Below are 24,230 nucleotides of genomic sequence, written 5' to 3' on the forward strand. Positions count from 1 at the left end.
AGGACACAGAGAGCTGTGCAAGTTTACAACCATTAGCTATTGTTATCCGCTAACAACCTCCAAGTCTGTGACATCCAAGTTTATTTAAACTGAAAGGGTGACAAACATGAAAGCCAAGCATTCCTGCTCTTCTCAGCCTCTCCTTCATTGTAACACCAGCCAGAAGGCTCTTGGACTCTCCATAAAATGTTTGGCAAACAAAGGCCTTGTTAATTGACAAGCTATTGCTTTTACTGCTTCCTACCACAACTTGTGGGAATCTTTTAGACCTGAATCAATTCTGCACACAAGCGTTCCCACGAGATGCCACCCACATTCCCATCTGAAGCCACTTACAAGAACTGCTACAGCCATCTCACATAAAACCTGTGTCTTTGCTGGGCACTTCTACAATCACGTGCAACCCTTTCCTCCCCTGCTGGTCAGCAGGCTCGTTTGTTTGCTTAGTTTAACCAGGTTCTTTGTTTTTCTGCCATCTTACTGCTTTGCTTTCCCTCCAAGATAGTTCCTTGCCTCTGCAAGGAGTGAGTTAGAGCAGAGAGGGGTGCAGCCTTCCTTGCAGCCCAATGCCAGAAAAAAACAGTCCCCTCACTAGAGGCTGCCTGTTAACAGCTCTCCTGTACTGTTACAGCTCTGTGTACTTAATTCTTCCTAGTCAATAAGAAGAATCAATGCCAGCCTCTTAATTAGGAAAAGCTTAACAAGACAAGGGACAGACACCTGACAGCACAAGCTCTCTCCCTTTGCTCTCAAGAACAGCAGCAACCTACACTCGAGGTATAAGCCTTTAAAAGTGACCAACCTGCATTATTTCTTTTCTTTATATGCTTTAGGAGTGCAAAATCCATCCTGCTCTGTGCATTCCCTTCCTTTCAATGATAAGAAGTCCTGGATGCCTTTTCCCTGTACTGCAAGAGGTTGTTCTTTCAGTGCTGTTAATCAGCATATACTCAGGCCCTTCAGGTACCCAGGAAGTTTTAAGTCTTTTGTGGCTTCTAGTACCACTTAATTCATTAATCATCACAATACCATCTCAGATCATCAAACTGGAAAGACAGTTCTCTGTCTGAATAAGAACCTTACAAAGGCAGAGCTCCTTCCTCCGATTTCTCAGCATTTCCACACTCCTTTCCCAGCAGGAAAAATTCCCCACAGAAATCTGCCAAATCACTTTTATCTCTTTTCACATTCTTCTGCCACACTCTCTCCTCTTGGCAAAGGGAGTAAATGTCCTTATGATATAAAGCACAATGGGCACTCATCTTTGATTGGTGATGTCATCTCAAAAATAGTAACAACTGGGTAGCGTGCCTATGTGAAACAATGGAGAAGGAAGAAGAACAGCTGGAGGTACAGCACAGCCATGGGAGCACAGATCATGCTAAAGCATGGAAGGTCAATTTGAACTGAATCCTGAAGGGTGGGATTCATTTCAATGAATACCAGAACTGAAGAGAGAGAGCTAAAGGCTCAGAGGAAGGAAGGGATATGAGAAAGATGCTGCACGTTCTGGGCAATCCTTAAAGAATTCTTCCTTCAGGAAGCTGCTCAGTATTTCTGCTCCCCTGGAAATGTGCCCAAACCGGGCACAGTCTCTTGCTGCACAGAATGGTCCCTTCAATCCTTACCAAAATTAAAAGCACCATGAAGGGAGCTGGGAACACCCTCAGATTAGGTGAGCTAGGAAGCTCCGCAGGTAGACGTAGGACTAAAGGACTAGAGGAAGGAAATGAGACCTTGCCACAGAAAGATGCTTTATGAAGTCTGAGATCTGAAATGCTTGTGAATAAAAATCATTTACACTGAACAACTACACTGAGTTCCAGCCACATGCATTGCTACATTGCTATCCCAGAGTTCATCTGTATTTCAGAAACATTGTGATTAATTTTATTTTTAAATTTACTCCGAGAGTTTTGTTAAAATTATTGAACTTTTTCTGAAAGACACATTTTCTGAGAAAGTTTTTGCATTTTTGAGAGAAATGAAAAGAAAGATGAAAAATGGCAATGCATGTTAATCCACATTGTTTTTCTCACTGAAGTTCAGCACATACCCAGTCCTTGCTCTCTCATGCCTACCTGCACAGCCATACATCTCCACATACCTGGAAGATTGTGGTTTTATTAGACTAGTCAGAAAAACAAACTTTCTAGCCTTGCAAAACATCTGTAGATGGGGGGGGGGGTGTACCCAGACAGATACATTGAGCAAACCTGTGCTGCCCATTTCTGAACATCTACTGCTCTCCATTTGCACCTGCCCATAAGCCAATCACTTCTACTTGTCACTAACATCAAGAAAGTGAACAGCCCTGCTACCAAAAGACTAGCTCTTTGCTTTTCCACCCCCGACTTACAACTCTGTCACCATTTCTAGGCCCCTGAAGTAGGGGCAGACAGCATCTGGTGGAGTTTGGAGCTGACTCACAGCAGCTGGAGTACATGGAAATTTGGGAAGATCAGCATTTGGCACTGCACTGAGGACAGAATTCTGAACTTGGACACAGCTTCTGCTACCAGGCTTCATTGAGGATACATTTAATTGTGTGTTCCCGAGTTCCCCAGTAGATTGGAGTATGTCCCCTGCAATCCACTGAGATGGGAATGTATTTCAGCAGTTCCCAATACCTGTTAAAGTCAAGCCTTTAAAGCTGTATCAGGGTGCTTGATCACCCAGCTGGCTGCAAGGGCAGGATCCGTCTCAGCTATCTTCAGCCATCTCAGTGAGCCGGGTAGGCTCCCCCTGTAGTAAGTGGAGGAAGATAGGCATCTGCAGAGAGTAATCCATCCCACCTCTCTCCTTCTGTTAAGAGGAGCCCAGATAAGGAGATCAGAGCAGACACATTACTTCTGTATGGCTGGAGTTAGACAAGATGAATTCCACCCTCTGTGTCCAAAGCACTAACATATGTAGTTTCTCATTACTTACCACAGTTGCAACGCCTGTTACTCATTGATTTAGAAACAGATTTTCTTGGTGCTATTTCCTTTTCTTTGTGCAAAACTTTCATTATGCAGTTTTTGCACCCTAGCACTCAGGAACATAAGTGACAAGACATTTCCTCTACAGACCCACAAGTACACCTGCAGACCAGGAGCTCTGTGCATCTTGAGTCCCTCTGAGCCCACCTGAGCAGCAGTGTAAAACCCCCAGTGATGCAAAAAAGATCAAGCAGAGGCTGTTTTTAAATTGGCTCTCCAAGGGCCCCAAATTCCCATGCTTTGCTTCAGGTCACTTGGGTTTCACTTGCTTCGAATCATTTTGGAACAGTACCTAAGAGGCCAGCATTGCTTCTGTGAAACAATGCTGCTTGGGGACCAAACATCTACGACCATGCTGCCAACATTCGTCCCTGAAACGTGCCTCATAGAATGATCTGGGTTGGAAGGGACCTTAAAGCTCATCCAGTTCCAACCCCCTGCCACAGGCAGGGACACCTTCCACTAGACCAGGTTGCTCCAAGCCCCGTCTAACCTGGCCTTGAACACTGCCAGGGATGGGACAGCCATAGCTTCTATGGGCATCCTGTTCCATTGCCTCATAGATGCAGTATTTCATCTGCAAAGGTATACTTGAATGTATTGATTTTTCAGCCTCCCTGCAGGGCAGACAGACAGTGCAACCCTTCCTTGCTTCCAGCCCTTGGCCATCCCAGCAATACCATAATCCAATAATCCAGCCTCCAACTGTTTCCAAGAGGGGGTGTGGAGGAAGACAGGTCCTGGGCTGCGGTATCTCCATAGTGCTGCACGCTCTCAGCATGGTGGTACCTCGTACCACTGCATGCCTCACATGCCGAAACACACAACACCCATGGTCTGGGTAACAAGGGCGTGAGTCAAATGGGGCTAGTTATGAGCTTGGATTCTACCATTCAGAGATAAGCTTCTCCATGGTTACCAGTCTCATGCAAGGTCACTCTCCTGCCAAACCCCCTCTCCTCCCCTCCTCCCTGTCTCCCTCTCCTTCCACCTCCACTATTTATTTTTTTTCCCAAACACACTACATCAAAAGAGAAAATGAAAACATTTAGGATAATCACAGTCTGGCTATTTTAATGCAGGCGGTAGGAAAGGGAACATGTAAGCCAAGTGCTTTCACTGTGCAAGCAGAAACACACTCTCAACCTCATAAAAGTGGTATCTGAGAAATAACACTTGATTAAAGCGGCCAGTCCTTCACTTAAGTAGGTGCTTATGGTAGGGAAAATATCCAAGGTTTCTCTAGAACAGGCTGCTGGCCTATCATAGAAAGCAAAGAACAGGCCAGGCAGATGAATTATTGCAATACAGCTGGTTTCAGCTGGGCTACGAGGAGATCCCTATTATCCCATCCACCTTTCTTACACAAATGCCTCTCCCCAGAGAACCCGAGTCATTAAAAGCCAGCTCATTTGCCCCTGCCAGGCAATATGCATTGAGTGAGAGGTGATACATTTTCATTTTCAGCAAGAAATCTCAGTCGCCCCAAGGAGCAGCTAGCTCCAGAGAGCGGTAATGGAATACGAGGGCTTTCATCTCTGCCTTGCTGCCACAAGCATGGCCTGGCTCAGTAGCAACCCAAAACTTGTTAGCTAATGGGTTGTTTCAGTGACCTCCGTGGAATGAGTTCAGTGGGTTTGGGCTGGTTTTCAGCAGACATTAACTAGAACCACAAGTGGTGTTAAACAGAAACTGTATTAACTGGTTGAATGCATGGCAAGTAAGGACCGAGTGAAGCACCCATGTGTAGCCGTGCCATTGCTTTCCCTACCCTTTGGGGCCATGCATGATAAACCAGCAACAAAAAAACATCTTATCAACCATTTCACATTCTTTAGGAGCTCAACAGTATCTACTAGGCACTGCTCCGAGTTGGAAATACCACAAACTTGAGCTACCAAAGAGCTTTCCAAAGACTGTGCCCTGCAGTTCAGCCTTGCTGAAATGTGCTTTAAAGTGCATTCTGCAATGGTAGAATTCCCTTTTTGTAAGTAATTCCTCATTTTAACACATTTAGTGAATGGGGAACAATGCTACATCTCTCCAGGAAAACAAACCACCGCCATCCCTCTTTACTTTTTTCCTGTTCAATGCAGCCTGCAGCCTCAGGCTGAGCTATGCCTGTGACAATGATGGCCTATGGAGTCCAGAATAATGCACCATTAGAAAAGCTTGCTCCCAGGTAAAAAGCAGAATTCACCCTTAAGTGAAAGTGGCTTGAATCCTTACACCACTCCTCCAACATACCCTGGCAATAATATATGCCATGCCACTTCCTCTGCCGCACTTCCACTAAAGACTCACTAAATAGTTACAATTTGAAATCCCAGAAGAAATCTTCAGTGAGGAGCTACCTTTCATGTGTTACAGCCTGCACAAGTTGCAGCACATCACAGACAAGCCTGTTCACATCACATTGCATGGCTAGATATGTATCTCTAAATAAGACATCCACCAACTGCTTAGATAAGAGATTCACTGGGGACCCATTCCCATAAGGGAATGGATGTAAAGCAGGCAACAAGCTGCTATCACAGCCCTGAGGATGCCCTTGTTATTTGCTTTGCCTTTAAATTGCACAGGAATCCCCAAATTCTGAAAGAAAAGGGTGAGAGGGTAAAAAAAGGCATTGCAGAGAGAACCAAGGCAGGACAGGTATGGCTTATGCATAGATGGTATTTCTTCTGTTGTCAGTAACATTCAGCATTAGAGATGGACATTTTATACAAATGTCATGAACATCCAAACCCATCATGCCTTCTGTTTCAGAAGGGATCATTAGGCCTCTTACCTGATACTTTAAATGTATCACTATCAGTAGCTGATGTGTTTCCTTCTCTAACACAGCTGACACTGGTAACTGTCAGACAGACCCTCAGGTCTGACCCTATGTTCCTATATTTCCTTATATTGCTCTGCCCAAATATCTCCCACGTCCCATGTTCTTTTTGGAACTTACTTTTGTTATTTAGGGAGCAAAGGAAAGTTGATAAAGGAGATACTGGCACACCAACTTCTGGGCAATAGGCAGTATCTGTTCAGCACTTATAAAAGAGCAAAGCACAGCCTGAAAATACTCGAGCACGTCTCCACAGACTTCTCAACCATTCAGACCCGTCTTCCCCTGAGGAACATTAACTAAGGAAAGCTACTGCTTTACAGCTGAAGCTGAAGTGAGCTAGGGACCAACCAAGTACAGACGGAGCAACTTTCCTCAGCCTGGGACTGAACTGAAGCCCAAGGCACATAGTATCACTGTGATGGCGTATTTTCATTATTACAGGATTAAAACTTAACAAATAAATAAATAAGTACCTATATCAAAAGAACAACAAAACACAATTACCCGAGCAGCCCAATTCTCCACAACAGCAGTGATGATTTAGTGTAAATAAATTTTGCACATCCCCAGGTATTTTTCCCCACAAGAGTCCAAGTTCTTTGCAGCAGCTTCATTTCAAGTATGTATGTGTGTCTACGTACAAATACATATTAATTTTTGAGTTCTATCCTTTTCTCCTCCCTTTGTTATTTTATTTTCATGAGGCAGGAGAGCTGTGCCTGGTACTGACAAAACTCTTGGTATGCTACTGAAATGCAAATTCCCCAGCCTTGCATTTTCTGCTGATAACCAGCTCATCAATTGCAACAAAAGCAGTGATTCGAACTTTGCCTTTTAGTGGTCTCACTGATCACACCAAGGAAGTCAAAGTTATCTGCCCCAACTCATATAGCATTATCTTTTAAACTTAATGGAAGTGAAAGAGAAGCCCGTGCTCATTACCCAAAGGATGTAATTATTACTTCCTCTCTATACTGTTGCTAGTCAAGAATAAATTCCAGGATATGACCTCTTCATTAAGCATTAAGCCAAAATCCACCTGGGACAGCCTAAGGAGGCTACCCTTATCCTTTCACTCAGTAATTCAGAGAAAAGGCCCTTGCCACATAGAGCTGAAAGGAATCCTTGCAAAAGATCCTTTCAAGGAAACAGCTAATAAATGTTAATCAATAGATGAAGCCCAAAAAGCTTTCTGTCTCCTCCTGCATGATCCCACTACAAAAAAAAGCATCACTAATATAACACATTGAGCCTCTTCCAAATACCATGCTTTGTGTACAGTGTAAGTTCATAAAAAAGATGATAAATTCAGAATATGAGTGACAGAATGTATTAGTACAGTGAAGTCTTCAATAGAAAACTGAAATCTAGGAGAAGAATGCATAGTAGTGTTGAATTCCTTATATTTCTTGCTTTGTTATGGCAATAATAATGTGCCTTTTGAAGTTCATACAGGCAGATACAATGCCAAAAGGCAAATACTTACAATACAAGAGCACTTGGTACATTTATTTCCTTCAGGCCTAAATTCTTCTCCTTCATTGTAAAGTCTCCCTTCAAATATACAACCTAGAAAATAGCATTTGGATAAGTTTAGCTCAGGATAGCACACTGCCTTTTCTCTGTAACAATACTCTATAACCCTATCATAGGACAATACGAAAAGTAAATCATACCACCCTCTCTGACACAAATACTTCAGAAGCCTTTACAAAAGCCTTGAGAACCCCCAGATGTCTTTTTGGGGAAAGAAAACATTCTTCTACAGCGGACAAATTTGCACCAATGAAGTCAAGACTAAGTCAGCTCTCCCACTGAAAGTGGCTTTAAAACACTTTTCCAAGTTGTTTATCTTTTACTACTCGTTCTTACCTCCAAGCTTATGTTATATGTTGGCAGAAATTATAACTGATTAGAATATAATAAGCCCATTGTATCATAAGTGGAGAAGTGCTTACCTACAAAGCCTCTGATTAGCCTATAGGTAGCAACTAGCCTCACAAAGGTAGTCTTCTTTTTCAGGATTACTCTTACACTTTCCCTCCTAACACAACCCCAGCCATCAGCCAGGAAAATCCAACTGACAGACCCTCTGAAAAACAACATAAATACACCTGTGGATACTGACACAAGCTACTGCCTATGCAATAGTCTGCCTCTGCTCCACTAAAAGATATTAAGCCTGGTCTGTCATTTAATGGATTGCAAGCCATTGGCCTCTGTTTTTGTCAAGTATAATGGAGAAGTTAGAGGCAGTCTCCCAGATAATGATGCTTATCATTAGAAATACAGTTGCACATGTGGAACAGCATCTTCCTATGAAATCTCACCTGGACACACAGGGCAACATATTCCCATGAGTTTGGTAGGATTTTTGCAAGGGGCAACACAGTGTACCTCCGACTCTACTATCACTCCTTCCTGAAAAAGAAGCAGATCAGACATGTTCATTGTTTGCGTTGAGGTTGCTTTAACAAGCAAAAATCCACTACTCCTAGTGGTACAAATAAAGCCCAGCACATGCCACAAAGCACTGGATTTCAAAACCTCTTTTCTTTCTGTACCTGCTGCCTTGTATCAGGAATTCAGGTTAATCCACAGTCAAAAGATCCACTTGAGTCTCTCTGACTCCAGTCACAGGATTTGCCTTAAAATGGAACAGGTAAGAAACCAAGCGCCTTCTTAGGAAAAGGAATCCCGCTTTATCAGGAATCCTCAGGCTCAATAATCTGCCATGCAGCTCTGGTGAACACAGGCCAAACACTAGGCATTCTCGTCCCTCTCCCCTTGGAGTTAAAAAGACCTAGAAAGCAGATAAAAGCATCTTGCTCTGTAGAGGGGAGACGCTTATCTTTAATGCTTTGCCTGATAAGTATTAGCAAATTAACATTTCCTGTACTCCTTGCTGGAGAAGTCAAGAGTCCTCCTGAACAAATCTGGGTGTGAGGATCTGTGTACAAAAGGCTGCTATTTTCTTGTTTTGCAGTTGAAGCCAAAGGAACTGTGTGGATCAAGGGTAAACACCATCACCCAGTTTTGCATTTAGGCACTGAAACAGGCAATAAAGAATTGCTCATTTCATGTAATTAGTAGTTGTAAGAGTATCTGAGTTCACATTGTATCTTTTCATTAAGTGTAAGAATACAGAATACAGCTGCTCTAACGTCATCCTTCTCAGTGTATGTCTCTTTAAAAACACAGGTGTGTTTCACAGAGCAGAAGCATCACAGAAAAACAGAAACATCTTGAAACTCTCTTGTTTGTAGAAACGCTTCATACTCATTCATTTCTCTTCTTTCTAACAGCTGCAATTCTTAGTAGTTACTATTAAAACCAGATCAAATTGTCAGAAAAAAAATGCCAGACCTATTCACAGACAGAAACTAGAATTTCCTACACGCTTCCTTGTTTTGTGCTGGAAAATGGACAATCTTGCAAATGCCATGGTAGCAGATAGACAAGCTACCAAAAATACTACTGGGTAGCAGTATTTTCCAGGGCAGGAGCCCAGGAAAAGAAGATTCTGTTATGGGTTTCTCTTAAAAGAACACCCCAGGTAAAACCCATAAACACAAAAGTGTCTGCTTAGTGAAATACTACTTAGTAAAATAATTTGTATCTCACAAAAGGCTTAGCATGCTGAGAAAAAGAGGACTTATTTCAATATCAAGACAGCAGGAAATGGCATGGCTGTGTCCCTCTCCTTCAGCAGTGTTTTGGTATTGTGGTACTCAAGTCACATAAAACCTATCCTTCTGAATGTTTGGTTATAGCTAGCTGCATCTGAGTGGATTTAAACTACTTTAAATGCAAAGTCCATATTGTGCTTTGGGAATAAAATATTTCAAGTTACTTGAAGCAGATAAAAAAAAAAGTCCCAGAATTCCATGGGAAAAGCTCACAACTCCATTAGCACGATGCTGATGACATCCTTACCTGGCACTGGTATGTAACACAGGGATTGCTGGGGTGGTGCCATTTCATAGAGCTGTTGTATGTATTTCCTCCAAAACTGCAATCTAGAGGAAGACACAGAAGCACATCAGTTCAGCTGAACACAACGATGGCATAGGAGGCTGCTGCTGAAAATCACAGAGCAGCATCCTAAATGCAACCCATCCTCTCTCTCCTGGGTGAACAAAAGAGATGGAGCTTAGAGCTGGGACTGACAAGAAGGGTCATGTCCTGGGAGGGCTGGCAGCACCACCACCATCTGTTCTGATGCTTGACTGGCCAAACTCCTTACTATGACTATTCAAGGCAACGGAAAATTAGTGACAATTTACGCAAAAATGGTGCTTATTCTGCAGTCCATTCAGGAGCTCCTCTGCCACTCGTAGTGGAGCGGGGAGAGGAAGGAGAGAGGGCAAGAGAAGAGCTGGAAACATTCAGCATCCCAGCCTGGCCATGCTACCCTCATTCATTAATCAAACCCCTGGGAAGTGCTTTTCAGCCAGGGCAGCTCAGCATGGACAAACTGACATCAGCAGAGCTACCCCTCCTTTATACCTTTTCACTTCCATGACAGAAGGGATCAACATCCATACCAACTAAAAGTCATCAAGCTCTTCAGTGTGGGAAGTGGATCTCTGAGTGGGGCCATTTCAGAGTCCCACAGGGTTTGGCCTGACATGTCTTTCTGTGTTACATGACAACTTTGTTAACAGAAAATAGGCTGGCTTGCCTGTGGACAGGCTCAGCACACACTTCTTTGTGCAAAATGAAGCTTCATTGAGCCATTTGCTCAAAATAAAATACTTTCCTCACTTTTATTACATGTTCCTACTAGCTTCCCTTCCCACTCTTTCACTCTTTTCTGGTATTCTTCATAAAGGGAAACCCAAAAAGGAACACAAAGAAGAATAAAAGAGCTCAACAGAAAAGCACAACTAGAAAAGACATACTGAGTGGAATAAATATTTGTTTCAAAACAGTTTATGAATGCAAAGTTGTTTCAATTAAAAATTAATTCTTTGGAGACCAAAAGTGTTTCTGAAATAAATATAGAAATAAATAAATACAATTAGAAGCAACACATATGCTGTTTTCTGCAGGAAAAGTGCCCATTTTCCATTTTCTGCTCCAAAGGCTTTTTCCTAGTCTATTTTATCCAAAATGAGCTTGATCAAAGAGCCTGTGAAACCAAGAGGAGTCTTGCCAGAGACTTTGAAACACAGAGATCCACCAAGCACAAAACTACAGTCAGTCCAGTGATGCCCACAGCACCATCCTCTTCCTGCATGCCACCTCAGCAGCTACTCTAAGTCATTCTATTCTGTGTAGGGTGCACTGACCTGAACTGCTTTGGGCTCCATTTTATGCCCTTTTGAAAACTAAGGTGAGTTATCAGCAAAATAACTGTAAATATATAAAACATATTATAAAATATATATTATATATTTATATTCTTAATTTATATTTTTGATTTATTAAATATTTATTTATCATTTCTAAATATGAATATTTATAATATTTTAATAAAAGTATTAAATTCTTAATCTATATTTTTAATTTTAATTTTTCTTTTAACACATATATAATATATTATAAAATAACATCAGAAAAACTGTGTAAGAAAACTTGAGGGTCACAGTTCTGAGCTGCTGAGGAACTGAAAACCCCCACAAAATCCTTTTTGAATTCAACCCAAAAGTATATTTCTTTTTAGGTAGCAAAGCCCCAGTTTCAAATAACAGAAGAAATGTTCAGATTCACAGCATATTAAATACAGTTCTGTGGGAGCGCTCACACAGGCAAACCAACATTTCAAGAGAGATGCAGGAAGCCCTAAGCTCCTCTTATGTGTTTTGAAGTCCTGTTCTGAAAAACATCCAGCTAAAGTGCAGTCTCACTGCTCACTGCAAACCCGGATGAGTAGCAAAGCCTGTTCAAAATGGTTTAGCATCCTCAAGTTGCAGAAGCCCGAGCCATACTGATCCCAGTCTGAGAAAGAGTTTACATGTGTGCTGGACTCTCAAGATGGAACAAGCTGTGCTGTATGTGTGTGTATTCTACAAGATGGATCTGATACCTTCAGCACGGTGCAGAATCAAGGGCCAGGCTGGAAACTTGCAACTGCAAAATACCTTGCATATTTGTTCACCAATTATGTTCTTTAATTTAAAACATTTCCTCTGTCAGAAAGCTAATGACCCTGGGCTAATCTGCATGTACAGATGTGCACATTGAACTGAAATTTGCAGTCCAAGGATTAGTCTGGTCAAGAAAGCATGAAGGTGGTGCATCCGTGCAGTCACCACTGCTCTCACTTGCCAAGCTGTGCTACAAAATCCTCTGCCCTGCAGCACCAGCCATTGCCCCTGTGGAAAGCAGCAAGGGGGGAGCCAAACTCTGCCTGCCCACAAGCCCTTTCTGTTGCTGATATGTGGTGCTGGCAGCACTAAGGGAGGCACACCAGAAGTAACCGTAGCAGGGAGAGCTTAAATACCAGAATGGAACAGCCTGGAGAAGTATTGGAGACACTAAGATTGCTCTCAAGCTTTGGCACAGGCCAGCAGAGTAAGGGAGGCAGAGCAGCATCATGCAAGCACCAACACGAAGTACGGTGGGAGCAGGATTTCAAAAGACGCTCAGTGGAGGAAAACAGCACAAAGGGAGAGTTAGCCAGTAACACAAGCAGGCTTGGTGAGAGCTGGATGAAGACTGAATGTCAGGCAAACAGAAGAGAAGTAAAAAAGGAAGGGCTTTACAATTTCTGAGAGAGATGTACCCCAATGGCCCTTTGGACACCCCAGATCTACACCCACTTTTGTTCTTCAAAAGGAGAAAGAAACAAAGCCCACATCCTGGCTACTTTTTCTGAACCTTACTTTCAATGTACACATCTCTCAGCTGACACATGCAAACACAGACCCAGTTTCATAAACCACCTTCTCATAGCATGGAAGTTTATGAGCCTCACCTAATTTCAGCTGAGTGAAACCTGCCTCACAACATATGCCAGCTCAGTTGAGCCATTCCAGCTCACCCATGCTTAAAGGTCCACCATATTTGGCTTGGAAAGTAGCAATCACTGAAGTTTAACCATGCCAAGTGCAAGGTCCTACACCTGGGTCGGAGCAATCCCAGGCACAGCTACAGGTTGGGCAGAGAAGAGATTCAGAGCAGCCCTGCAGAGAAGGACTTGGGGCTGTTGGTTGATGAGAAAATGAACATGAGCTGGCTTCAGTGTGCACTCGCAGCCCAGAAAGCCAACCGTATCCTGGGCTGCATCAAAAGGAGCGTGACCAGCAGGTTGAAGGAGGTGATCCTGCCCCTCTACTCTGCTCTTGTGAGACCTCACCTGGAGTATTGTGTGCAGTTCTGGTGTCCTCAACATAAAAAGGACATGGAACTGTTGGAACAAGTCCAGAGGAGGGCCACGAGGGTGATCAGGGGACTGGAGCACCTCCTGTATGAAGACAGGCTGAGGAAGTTGGGGCTGTTCAGCCTGGAGAAGAGAAGGCTGCATGGAGACCTCATAGCAGCCTTCTAGTATCTGAAGGGGGCCTATAGGGATGCTGGAGAGGGACTCTTCATTAGGGACTGTAGTGATAGGACAAGGGGTAACGGGTTAAAACTTAAAACAGGGGAAGTTTAGATTGGATATAAGGAGGAAATTCTTTCCTGTTAGGGTGGTGAGGCACTGGAATGGGTTGCCCAGGGAGGTTGTGAATGCTCCATCCCTGGCAGTGTTCAAGACCAGGCTGGACGAGGCCTTGGCTGATAAGATTTAGCGTGAGGTGTCCCTGCCCACAGCAGGGGGTTGGAACTAGATGATCTTAAGGTCCTTTCCAGCCCTAACGATTATATGATTCTATGATCTCATGTCCAAAGGCATCAGCAAAGTCCCCGATGTCAATTTCTACAATAGAGCATGGCAAAACATACTTCAAGTTCCTAAAAGCCACTCTAATTCCCTTTGGAAATACTGTTATATTAACTCACTGTCTCCATCCACCATTTGAAAGGGAGAGCAAGAGAAAATAAATCAAGAAAGATCAGAGCTTAGCACAGTCACTTAAACACCATCCACTTACTCTGCCTGAATACATACTCACACCAAAACTTTAAAAGAAAGGGCTACAGAGGAGGTTTTCAAGAGCGGAAACCCCAAAAGCCTGAGAATGTTCTAAGGGGTACATGAAAATTCAACATTAATCGGTAAATTTGATCCCATGACATAGACCCCAGTATATGGTATCTCTTTAGGATTCCACATAGAGAAGGAAGTTAAATATCAATGGTCCATTTCAATTTTAATGGAGCTAAAGTGATTCATATTAGTCAAGGACTGTGTCCCAATTTTTTCCCTGATTCTTTCTTTTAAAATAGCTGGTGTTTTATTAACGTAAAATATTAACTTTCAGTTGGTTGTAGGTTTTGTTCCTATTACCTACTCCAACTCAAATAGCTCAGATAAGTCCTGGATAAACACGCAAGCTGAAAAGTTGCTTATCTGAATCAAACCAAACCACTGAATACTTTGAAGTCAGTCACTGTTGTATATGCAGTGGAAATTGCTAATGCCCTTCTAGTTACATCGTAGAAGCAAAATGATCTCTAGACTTGAGTCACTCCTGCACAAAAGAAAAAAAAAGATTATAAAATAGTTAAATCAATTCTGATTTTCTAATTTAGCTACTTTGTTTTAATGCTGTACATGCCTTACCCCAGCACCTAACTTTCAAACATGCTCTACCAACCTCTGGCTGCTTTAATTTGAAAGAGAGCAATTTAATCCAAACACAAGCATCCTCACACAGAACTGGACTGGACTAACAAAAGAGGCAAATTATAGTAGATTTTGTTATTGGCATGTAGACAAGCTAACAATCAGGAAGCCATTTGTCTTTCCAAATCCAGCAACATTGTTAAATGACCCTTATTTTGCCTTCCCCAGACACCCCAGCACAGAGGAGTATCATATGAAGATAGGGAAATGGACTGTAAGAGACAGTTTAGTAGTGCTAAAGCTCAGTCAGTGTCCTCAGCAGTTCATTAAAAACAAGCCTTTATTACTCACTCTGACATTGCCTAATAAGATTCCAGAAGAGATTTTTGCTTATTTTAGGCTAATGAGAATTTTATAGACAAGTCATTTCCTTATTCTCCCAAGAGAAAGTGATAGATTGGTGCACAATAGACTGGCTCCCCATCCCTCATTTCTTCAGCATCTTTCTTCTCCTATTAAGTCTTTTTCTTGCTTTCCCTCCACTTTCTATTTAAAAAACGTAACCCCTCTATTGGCATGGAAAATAAACATTAGGAAAAAGAAAACAGTTAGAAGACATGTTTTATTTAGTGTTTGATAAATTAATCCTCAGGGAAGTATCCAGGCATGCTAACACTAAATATCAGCTGGAGCCAAAGAGAAAAAAACACAAATTCCAACCAAACAAAAACTCCAAACAAGAAACAAAACAATAACTTGCACATTCTGCACTATTTCCTGGGCAGGAAAGTTGTTGGTCAAAACAAGAGAACTGTGAACCCCATCACAAAATAGATTTTCATATGCCTTAATGACATGTGAAAATGGTAAAGCCATTGACAGCTACTAGAAAATTCAACTTCCTATTGGCCAAGCCTGGTCTTCATTTGTCAACACAGAAGCATGAAAGTATATACAAAATCTCCCCTGCTTATCCAGTCTAACTCGAAACGGTGAAAAGCGAACTCTTTCCTCTGTAACTGAGTACGATCAAACCTATTTGCAGCTGAGCCACTGCAATTACAATACTCAAGGGATGCAAGGCATGTAGGCCTTATAAAGGGCTTACAACACAGCAGAGTGAAGTGGCCATAGGGGTGAGCTGTGCCAGGACTCCACAGTTCACAGGCATATGATACAAAGAAGCTCATATTCACTGAACAAAGAGTAGCAGCAACAAAGGCATCAATTCTTCCCAGTGCTGTTTTTGCCCCCCTGCATCCTACTGGAACTGAATTTCACCTTTCAAATGTCTTGTGTTTCACAAATACACATGCAGAGTGCGGAAAAGTCACTCTGCAGGTCCAGAAGAACCTTGCAATCCAAATGCCTTATAGTTAAAGCTACCACTGAATCTTGAGCTCAGTGTGCTTGCCATCTCTGGCAGCTGAAGAGCTGTGACCTCTCATGGTTATGAGGGTGCCATGAATGATGTTATTTGATTGCCGTTTATACCCAGTCTCCTCATGATCAGTACAGCTTACAAGCTTCAAAGTCAAACAGTAAAAGAAATTCTTATTCCAGTATTAAGTGTCCTAAGATGTTTATCATGTTGTTCCAGAGAAACATTATATGTGTATGTTGTGTGAAGTCTCCATCCTGGTCTTCCGTTTCCTTTTACTTTGCTGCACTGGGCACAATGTCCACACACAAAGTATAAGTGCATCCACATTATCACCATGGAGCTCTCATGTTATTTTCTAATCCAAGCATCCTGAGCAACTGCTCTGTGATTGTAAAACTCCAGGTAATGTTTGACAGCAAAAGTATTTATGTCAACATGACAAGATACTTCGTAAGGAGCTTCTTACATAAAAGGAAAAATAATATAATGACCTTGACTAATATATTAATCAAGATAATAAGAAAATCTGAGATCTGGGCAGCAACTGAACACAATAGTTTACACCAGATATTCAAGGGATATGAAATGTATGTGTAAAGACCTTTTTAAGAAGAGTTAACCCAAGGGAAGGATGGAGAGAGAGAGACCTTTTCTTAGGCATAACCTGATACTGGATGATACTGTCCTTAGTGGCTGTATGTCACTGCTTCAAAACCCCTGCCTTTGCTTGAAATACAAAGCTAGAAATTGAATGAAAGCTGAGGCAAACCTCCAATCTCAAGAAACAGGAGTCCTGGTTCAGAGCTGGAGCACATCACCAAAAGCCTGAGAGACTAAGAGGCAGTAAGAAAGGCCAAGAAAAAAAGTAAGACTTGATTATGTCCTCAAAACATCTCTTTCCATAACCTGTCTCTGACAGATGCCAGGACTAGATTATGAACTTCCCAGGCTATCACCCTCCATCCACGTACTGGGTTGCACCCTTGTCTCTGCAAGCTTGCCTTAGAGCATGAAAGGATGAGCTGCAAGTTATAGTGCTGAGCAGGGCCCCACACAAAGCCCCAGCTGATCAGTGTTACAGCAGGGCACCAAACTGGTATCAGGTATCTCATACTAGGGGTGTCCACAGGCAAAGTGCTGAATGCATGCATGGCCTCTGCAGGGCCTTAGTAGAGTACCCAGAGCACTGATAAACTCATAACCTCCCTCTAACTTCCCTTGCAAGCCAGCCCTAACAGTTGAAATTGGCTGCAATCCTCAACCATATTTGATATCCAAGAAATGCCCAATTAGCTACGATAGCTTTGAATATTCAATATTACAGGGAACTAGTGTTGCTGTTGCCTGGGCTGTGATTCCATTCTCTGTAGACTCCAGATCAATGAAACACAGCTCGTGAACCTCTAAGATCGTTGATTTATGAAAATGAAACACACAGCAAAAAAACCCCCACAGTAATCCTCAGAAGTTTACAAGGGCAGAAAAAGCAAAACCGCACATGGGAAGTGAAAGAAACTTCAGAAGAAATCTCTTATTACAAATACCCACCAACTTTGTCTTTGCACATCCACAGAAGATTCAGATTCTTAGGATAAGAGAGTAGAATATGGAGCACCATTTTAGAAAGGCAAACTTTATGCAGCCCTGAGCCACTAATACCACTTCTTCAGAGAGCAAGTAAGTTATTATTAGAGGTGTAGAGAGCTCTACATCCAAGTGACAGGTCTCCATCTAACTAAATAAGAAAATGCTGCCAAATCTATTTCTATAATCTCAGTGATCTCATACGTTTTCATTAAACATATGAAATAAAATGAGAGATGAAAAGTGGCCTATTTATCCTACGCTAAAGTAATGAAAGGGCTTAATTTTTTTAATATTTTCAAAATGAATAGTATGCTAGAGGTATAGGGTATGTTTTATAAGCTGCATTTAGTACCTGTTAGAAGACTAACCTCTCTGAAAATCTGCACTGTTATACTTAGTTGTTTGCATTCTCCTTGCAGCAGGGAGCCATAATCATGGGCTCACATTTCTCTGTTCCAGACTCTGCATAAACACACAGCAAAAGCGAGCCTTGCCCCACAGACTTTACTATCCAAGGTCCTATGGGCTTAAAGACAAAAACAGTGTTCAAACACACTGCTAGTCTGGTGTATTAAAATCTTAAGCCAAATCTTTCAATATGTGAGGGATAACATGTTGTTTCCACCACAGTGAGTTTTCTAACTGCAGAAGCTATACTTGCTGCTGTTTCTTACTTTTTTTTATTAAGAAAAATGAAATAAAGTGCTAAAAATTATCTAAGTGGCATAGAAATACCCAAATCAAAGCAAGGGAGATAACGCTCACCACTGTCTGCCAACAATTCCATTTCTCCTGTGTGCACAGCTTTTAATATGGGATTTCATCTGGATGCACCATGGCAGGTATATAGTATCAGACTGCTTCTCTGCTATCAGAGATACTGGGCCTACATACCCAGTTCTTATGCACTCCTCACAACAGAAAGAATGTCCTGGCAGCAGTGTCACGAATGACTCATGAGTGGCGGTTTCCTTCCTACAGAAGCCAGTTCTGGAAACATACCCTTTGGTCTTGATGTCATCATGCTGATGATGTGCTCAAATGACAACAACCATTCATTCATTCATGCATTCATTCATTCATTCATTTCTTCACAGGGTAGGAAGACATGAAGCTATCAAATAGAGCTGGCAAGAGCCCCTAAGGCCTGATTAAGCTCTTCTAGGCTTCAGGAATGAAGCCAAGAAAAAAGCCATCAGGTTCTGATGTCTTTTCTTTGTAATATTCTTTTCACGTTTAGATGAAATGAAACCAGTCTAAAAAAAAAAGAAAGAATAAATCAGAAAAAAAAAGAAAAAGCCCGGTTTCCCTTTTCCTGCTTGCATTCCCTATGGGCACTCTGGCAGGCTGACAAAATAGAACTGAGAACAAGCACTGCAGGGCAAAGTCCTGGCTGCATCTCAGCTCCACACAGGGAGTGCCGGGGAGCTGCTACAACACCAAAGGGAGTAGGTGAAGTGCTAGGCAGGCATTTGCACCCATGATTCCCCAAATATTCCCCATACCCGCATTACACAGCAAGAGCTTCAGCAACATTTGGAGTGGCAGGAGAGCAAGCAGCCTCCCAGGAGGTAGATCTGGCTCCATCAACATCTTCCCATAGCACCAGAACAACCTGGTGACAGTGTGTGGTGTCAGGACTGCTATAGGTATATAGGTGCATATTTTGCTTTATCTTTCAGAAAGAGTAGAAAAACTCATTCAGAAATGTCCTTCTAGGCAAGTATCTGATAGCAGCCAACAACAGATACCCATGGCAAAGTGAAAAATACAGTGCAAGCTCCATAGCTCTACCTTAGCCTCCAGAGGAGAGTGAACAAGCAGCCTACCTGATATGCCCTCAGTGGAGACACTGTGGTCTCACACAGAAAAATATCAGAGCATTCTGGTTTGTACCCTATTGCTTTCCTAGTAAACCCAATGTTCAGTTTTCCCTTTGAAGAGCTACTGGGGTTGAGCTGATCCACCCAGAGAAGTATCTTTTGTAACACTGAGAAACAGTTGTTAATTGGTAACTGCCAGCTCAGAGCCCGTTACTGTATCTGTAGCTAGCATTGTTTTGTCCTGCATGCACATGTTTATTCCCATCTATGTTAACTTCCTTTGCCATTTTGTCATCAGTTGTGCAGTGTGTTAAGACCCTTCTCAACTCCTGACAGGCAGCCCTCCTCCTTTACTAAGCTAAAGAGAGGTCATCAGCAGGAAGCTTTCTGTCCCTCTACACCCCTTTTCTAGCTCATTTCTGAGCACACTGACAAGTTGAGATCTTTGCTATGATCTGCTGGTAACCTTTTCCACTATGAAAACAACCACTCATTGTCACCACCTGTTAGTTATTCACTGATGAGAAGTGCTTCTCTGCAAAATCAGGGCTACTAAAGTTTCTTTAGCAGCTTCTGGTGAGAGATCTTGCTGTACGCCTATTAGTCGGGTATCTCTGTCCATATGCTTACTGATACATCCAAAGGACTAGGATTTTTGTAAGACATAACTCTTTCCCCTTACATCACAATTATCCATGTGCCTCCTGATTCTGTTTTTGAACAGTTTCTATTAATTTTCCCATTAGATATGTCAGGCAATCTGCAGATGACAGGCTCAAGCCTATTAGTAATTTTCTGTAGGTACTTGCCCCAGTTCAGGATAAACAGAGAACCTTACAAGGAGTCTGAATTAAAATAATATATTAAAATAATATCTGTGTCCTCAACTTTGAAACCTTTTGTTTTTGTACGCATGCATGCGTGCACATATGCATATGTATGAATATAAAATTTTCAGGCCATTGCTAACTACACAACCCATTACGGAAATGAAAAATCAACCTCCAGCCTAATCAAAGCAACACTCAGGAATCTTTTGCTATAAAGCTGACATTAAATACAATTTGACAAAAGAAATAAATTGCATTTATGTAAAATCTGTTTCAATAATGCTTTAACTTTTTTATTTCAGTTCCTTTTAAGTGTCAGACTTCCAGACAAGTCCTCAAACTGTGGCTTGCCAAACCTATTTCAAAGTTGCAGCACAGAAGCAAAGACTGAGCACAGCAGCAGCTAACACACTTCTGCAACCATCCAGGAAAAATACATATCCATCATGTCTCTTCCATCTGAATTTCAGCATAATCTGTTTTCCTGCATTTGTATTTCCCTTTGGGAAGGCAATAAACGTTTGCATCTCCCAACAATTTATCCTACCCTATCTCCCCCTCAGAAACACTCCGTCACCACTGGAGAATTAAACAACAGAGAAAAATAAAGCTGTCTCAGTATGACATTCTCCACCTCGTTGACTGCATCAGCAGTCCCTCAGCAAAATCAGTATTTTAGAGTATATTACTGTATCAGTATAAAAAAAAGACTGGTTTTCAACTTCATCTACTTGCACATATTTCATAGATAAGAATGCTTACACAATTTATTAATTTTATATATATATGCATTTATTTGATAATTACCTCATTCTAAAGAGCTTGGAAAATACAGTGTTGGTCAAGAAATAAATGTATATGTTCAGATTGTTGCCCATTTCAGATTTAATAAAAGGATCCCTGATATGATGATTTTAATCAGGAACATTTAGGGAAATAAACAGCATTTGGTTGATTTGTTTCTAATACGAGGAGAAATAAAAAGAGTCCTGGATAATTACTCTCCTCTTCATTACTCAGAAGCATTATTCCTATTCTGTCCAACCACACAAAAGGTTAAGGAATTCGTACTGACTGGTTGCTACTAGCAGATGGCTGTGGATCTAAAATATTTCTGATAGTTACAAAGGACATATCCCTTCAAAAGACTGACAACATGCCAACAAAGTACAGTAAAGATGTATTTCTAAAGGACTGCTGCTGTGCAAGAACTAATAATTACAGGACACATACACGAATTTATGCATTCTCCACCAGCTTTGTAAAACTATTAATTTTAATTATGGTTAATGTCCTTTTCTAGCCTCTGGTGACAGTAAGTCCCAGCCGAGAAGCTCCCAACTTTGTCCAATCTCTGTCAACACAGATGTGAATCGATAACATTTTAAGAAGAGGGAAACAACCAGAAGGGAAGCGCACCTTTGCAACGCTCACAGCAAGCTCCTCTCTGCTTAATGACGAGAGCACAGTCCTTGGAGAGCACTGGACACTTCTCCCTTTTGCATGTCACTTCCTTATTCTGGAAAAATAAAACAGACAAAAAGCTATTGCAAGCAAACCAAATCCACAGCTACCATTTCTTGCCATTCAGAAAGTAAAATATGAGGCGAGCGTTCTGCTCTTTCTCTTCAGGAAAGGTCCTTGTGATTTCAAAGCATCTTTCTCCCCTTGAAGGAGCATAGCAGAAAACAGTCTGAATTATCCAGCAGGCCAAGTAAATGGTGTTTAAACTCTGCTCAGGCAGTAATTCATGAATACTACCCATCACAAGACAGAAAATATGCACCACTGAAGAAATCCACTTTACCTACATGAGCAATGAGCTACACGATACTCTTGTTAAAATATCCTTGGGGTCTTGTGCTGCCCCATGAACCACACAGCTCCAGAATCATTTCTCACGGTGACAAAAGGACAGATGGCTGAGGAAGAGCTGGCAGCCTCAGAGAAAACAAAACTCTCTGCCACTGCTGAATGTCATTTTAACTAGCGGTATTACCAAGCTACCCAGAGGTCCTTCAGAAGAAGCTACTGCACTGAAAATGAGACTACCGCAATTCATCTTTCTCCCCGAGATGCTGAGAGTCAATGAAACACCACAAGCAGGCAGCATCACTGTACATTACTGTCACATTTCTATGGCAAAGAGTCAGTGATGGCCAAGGCCAAAGAGCACATTGAGGAATGTCAATAGAGAATGTGTGACAGCAGGTAGGAGAGCTACCCCGTTTATAGCCTGCCTCTCCCCTGTGGTGTCAACCCTTCTGGTTATCCTTGCCTTTAAACAAGGCCAGAAAGCAAACACTTTGGGTGTTTCCTGCAGAGAAGTTTTGCTACTTGAAATTCCTGACTGCAAATAGCCCTCTGAAGTCACCTCCACCTATAATTGGTATCTTGGGTCATTAAGTGACACAGGTGGCCATCTATACTAGACGCAAGCACTCACCTCACCCACTCTTATGACTTTAATTAGAGACCAAAAAAATCAACAGCCTAGGAAAATGTAAATCATAAAACTAAAGGAGAAAAGGCTGTGCTTTCCAGTCTTTCCCTTTCGCTCCCTGTGGCCTTATTCAAGGTGCCTGTGAAGGATAACACGCAGCTATTATTACACTCCAGCTCTTTGTCTAAAATCAGAGGTTTATTTTCTTCAAAGTCACTGCCTGATCTGATGGGAGCTATAAAGGCACTTCAATCTTATCAGTGTAAATGAGCACTCTCTTCAAGCCAGTGTGAAATCGGCAAATGAGAATCAAGCCCTAAAGCGCAGCTGCAGCAACACAAATGACTACTGTAAAAAGCCAGGTCACTGCTAGTCACTGTTAAGTGCTGGCTGCCCTGCATCACTCCAGCATCGCAGAGCAACCATAAATGCATTTTAACTGGTGAGTTAAGCTGAATTTATGGTAAGTCCGTAGCTCTGGACTGGCACAAAGCAGCCACAGCACAGAATTGCAACTGGCTCAACAAGTTCTTTTTAGAGCATAGGGTAAAATCTTGGCTCCCTTTACGTGAACACAGTGCCACTTGAACAAAGTGAGACTTTGCCTCCATTAAGCCTGTTGAAGGGCAGCGGAATCCAGTTTACCAGATCGACTATGAACAGTCTGTATTTTAAAGGGTTCTGCTAAGATGTGATTCTCTTTGAGGAGAGTTTGCTCAAATGTATCAAGTGTAGCAGCCCCACTGCCCTTGTCTGTAGGAAAATCTTGTGCATGGTTCAAATCATGTTTGAAAGAAAGGCAAAACCCGGTTTAGAGTACGTCTCCTTTGTTTTACCAAGCTGCAGCGTGCATCATGGACCTCTACGAGATGAGATGCATGGTGCCCTTCTATGCCAACCTAGCAGGGCTGGACCCATATCAGGGGTTCCAGTAGGCACCTACCCATCAGATTCCATCTTCAAAGGAAGACATTATTACTGCAGGAGGGATGAGGAGTAAAGCAGATCCATGTTCCTTTTCGTTCCCAGATTCCTAGGGGACTTCTGACGCAAATGTCTCACGCAAACCAGCTACCCAGGCAGCTTCTCACACTGAGAACCCTGAGTACCAGCTGCTTGCTTCCCTTTGCCCTCAGGTACATCCTAATGTAGTTGCTTCTTGCTGGCAATGCAAAATGATCCTAAGGATGACACCAACATATTTCAAACAAGAGAGACATGACAGCTACTGCTTCGAAGTAAAAGCCTCCTGTTTGCCCCCCACTTAAATCAGCAATCTTCACCAATTTATTTTTTGGTACCATTGAGCCAGCCCAGGCGTGCAGCCAGGTTTGGATCTTACTCTTCTTCCTTTATCACCAGCGATGCTGGTGGCTCAACCCCAAACTCAGGACCTGTGTTACACGTACGGATGGAAGCAACTGGAATGAGAAAACAAAAATGAGCTGGGCTGTACGTGCCCGCTGCTAGGAGGGAAAATCTGGAATTTCATATACTGGTGCCAAGGGCTGTTTTACATTAGGCAGCTATTCCACTTAAAGAACATTAGTGGCCCACAGTGCAGTGACAGGAACTGAAGGGTCCTTCCCTCTCGGAGGGTGTCTTAAGCAGTAGGCTATAGATTCCTAGTTCCTTTATCTCAGTAGACCTTGAACTAACTACA

General features: G+C 42.2%; 1 protein-coding gene across 5 annotated transcripts in view; it reads right to left on the reverse strand.

The window, feature by feature from the left end:
* Positions 1 to 24,230, reverse strand: part of BMPER (BMP binding endothelial regulator) — a 146,778-nt gene that overhangs the window by 99,115 nt on the left and 23,433 nt on the right. For 3 of the 5 annotated variants that reach the window (XM_061464741.1, XM_061464740.1, XM_061464743.1), the window contains exons 3-6: positions 21,544 to 21,643; positions 9,763 to 9,845; positions 8,157 to 8,247; positions 7,313 to 7,395 (exon numbers count right to left, since the gene is read on the reverse strand). In XM_061464741.1, the coding sequence (XP_061320725.1) occupies positions 7,313 to 7,395; positions 8,157 to 8,247; positions 9,763 to 9,845; positions 21,544 to 21,643 (357 nt within the window). Of the gene's footprint in view, positions 1 to 7,312; positions 7,396 to 8,156; positions 8,248 to 9,762; positions 9,846 to 9,996; positions 10,074 to 21,543; positions 21,644 to 24,230 lie in introns of those variants that run through there. The other 2 variants (XM_061464742.1, XM_061464744.1) reach the window with 2 other exon arrangements.

This window comes from Pezoporus flaviventris, unplaced genomic scaffold (assembly GCF_033815535.1).
Source record: "Pezoporus flaviventris isolate CSIRO_AGI_PZ_B2104156 unplaced genomic scaffold, CSIRO_AGI_Pfla_v1 ptg000037l, whole genome shotgun sequence".
NCBI classification, from domain to species: Eukaryota; Metazoa; Chordata; class Aves; order Psittaciformes; family Psittacidae; genus Pezoporus; species Pezoporus flaviventris.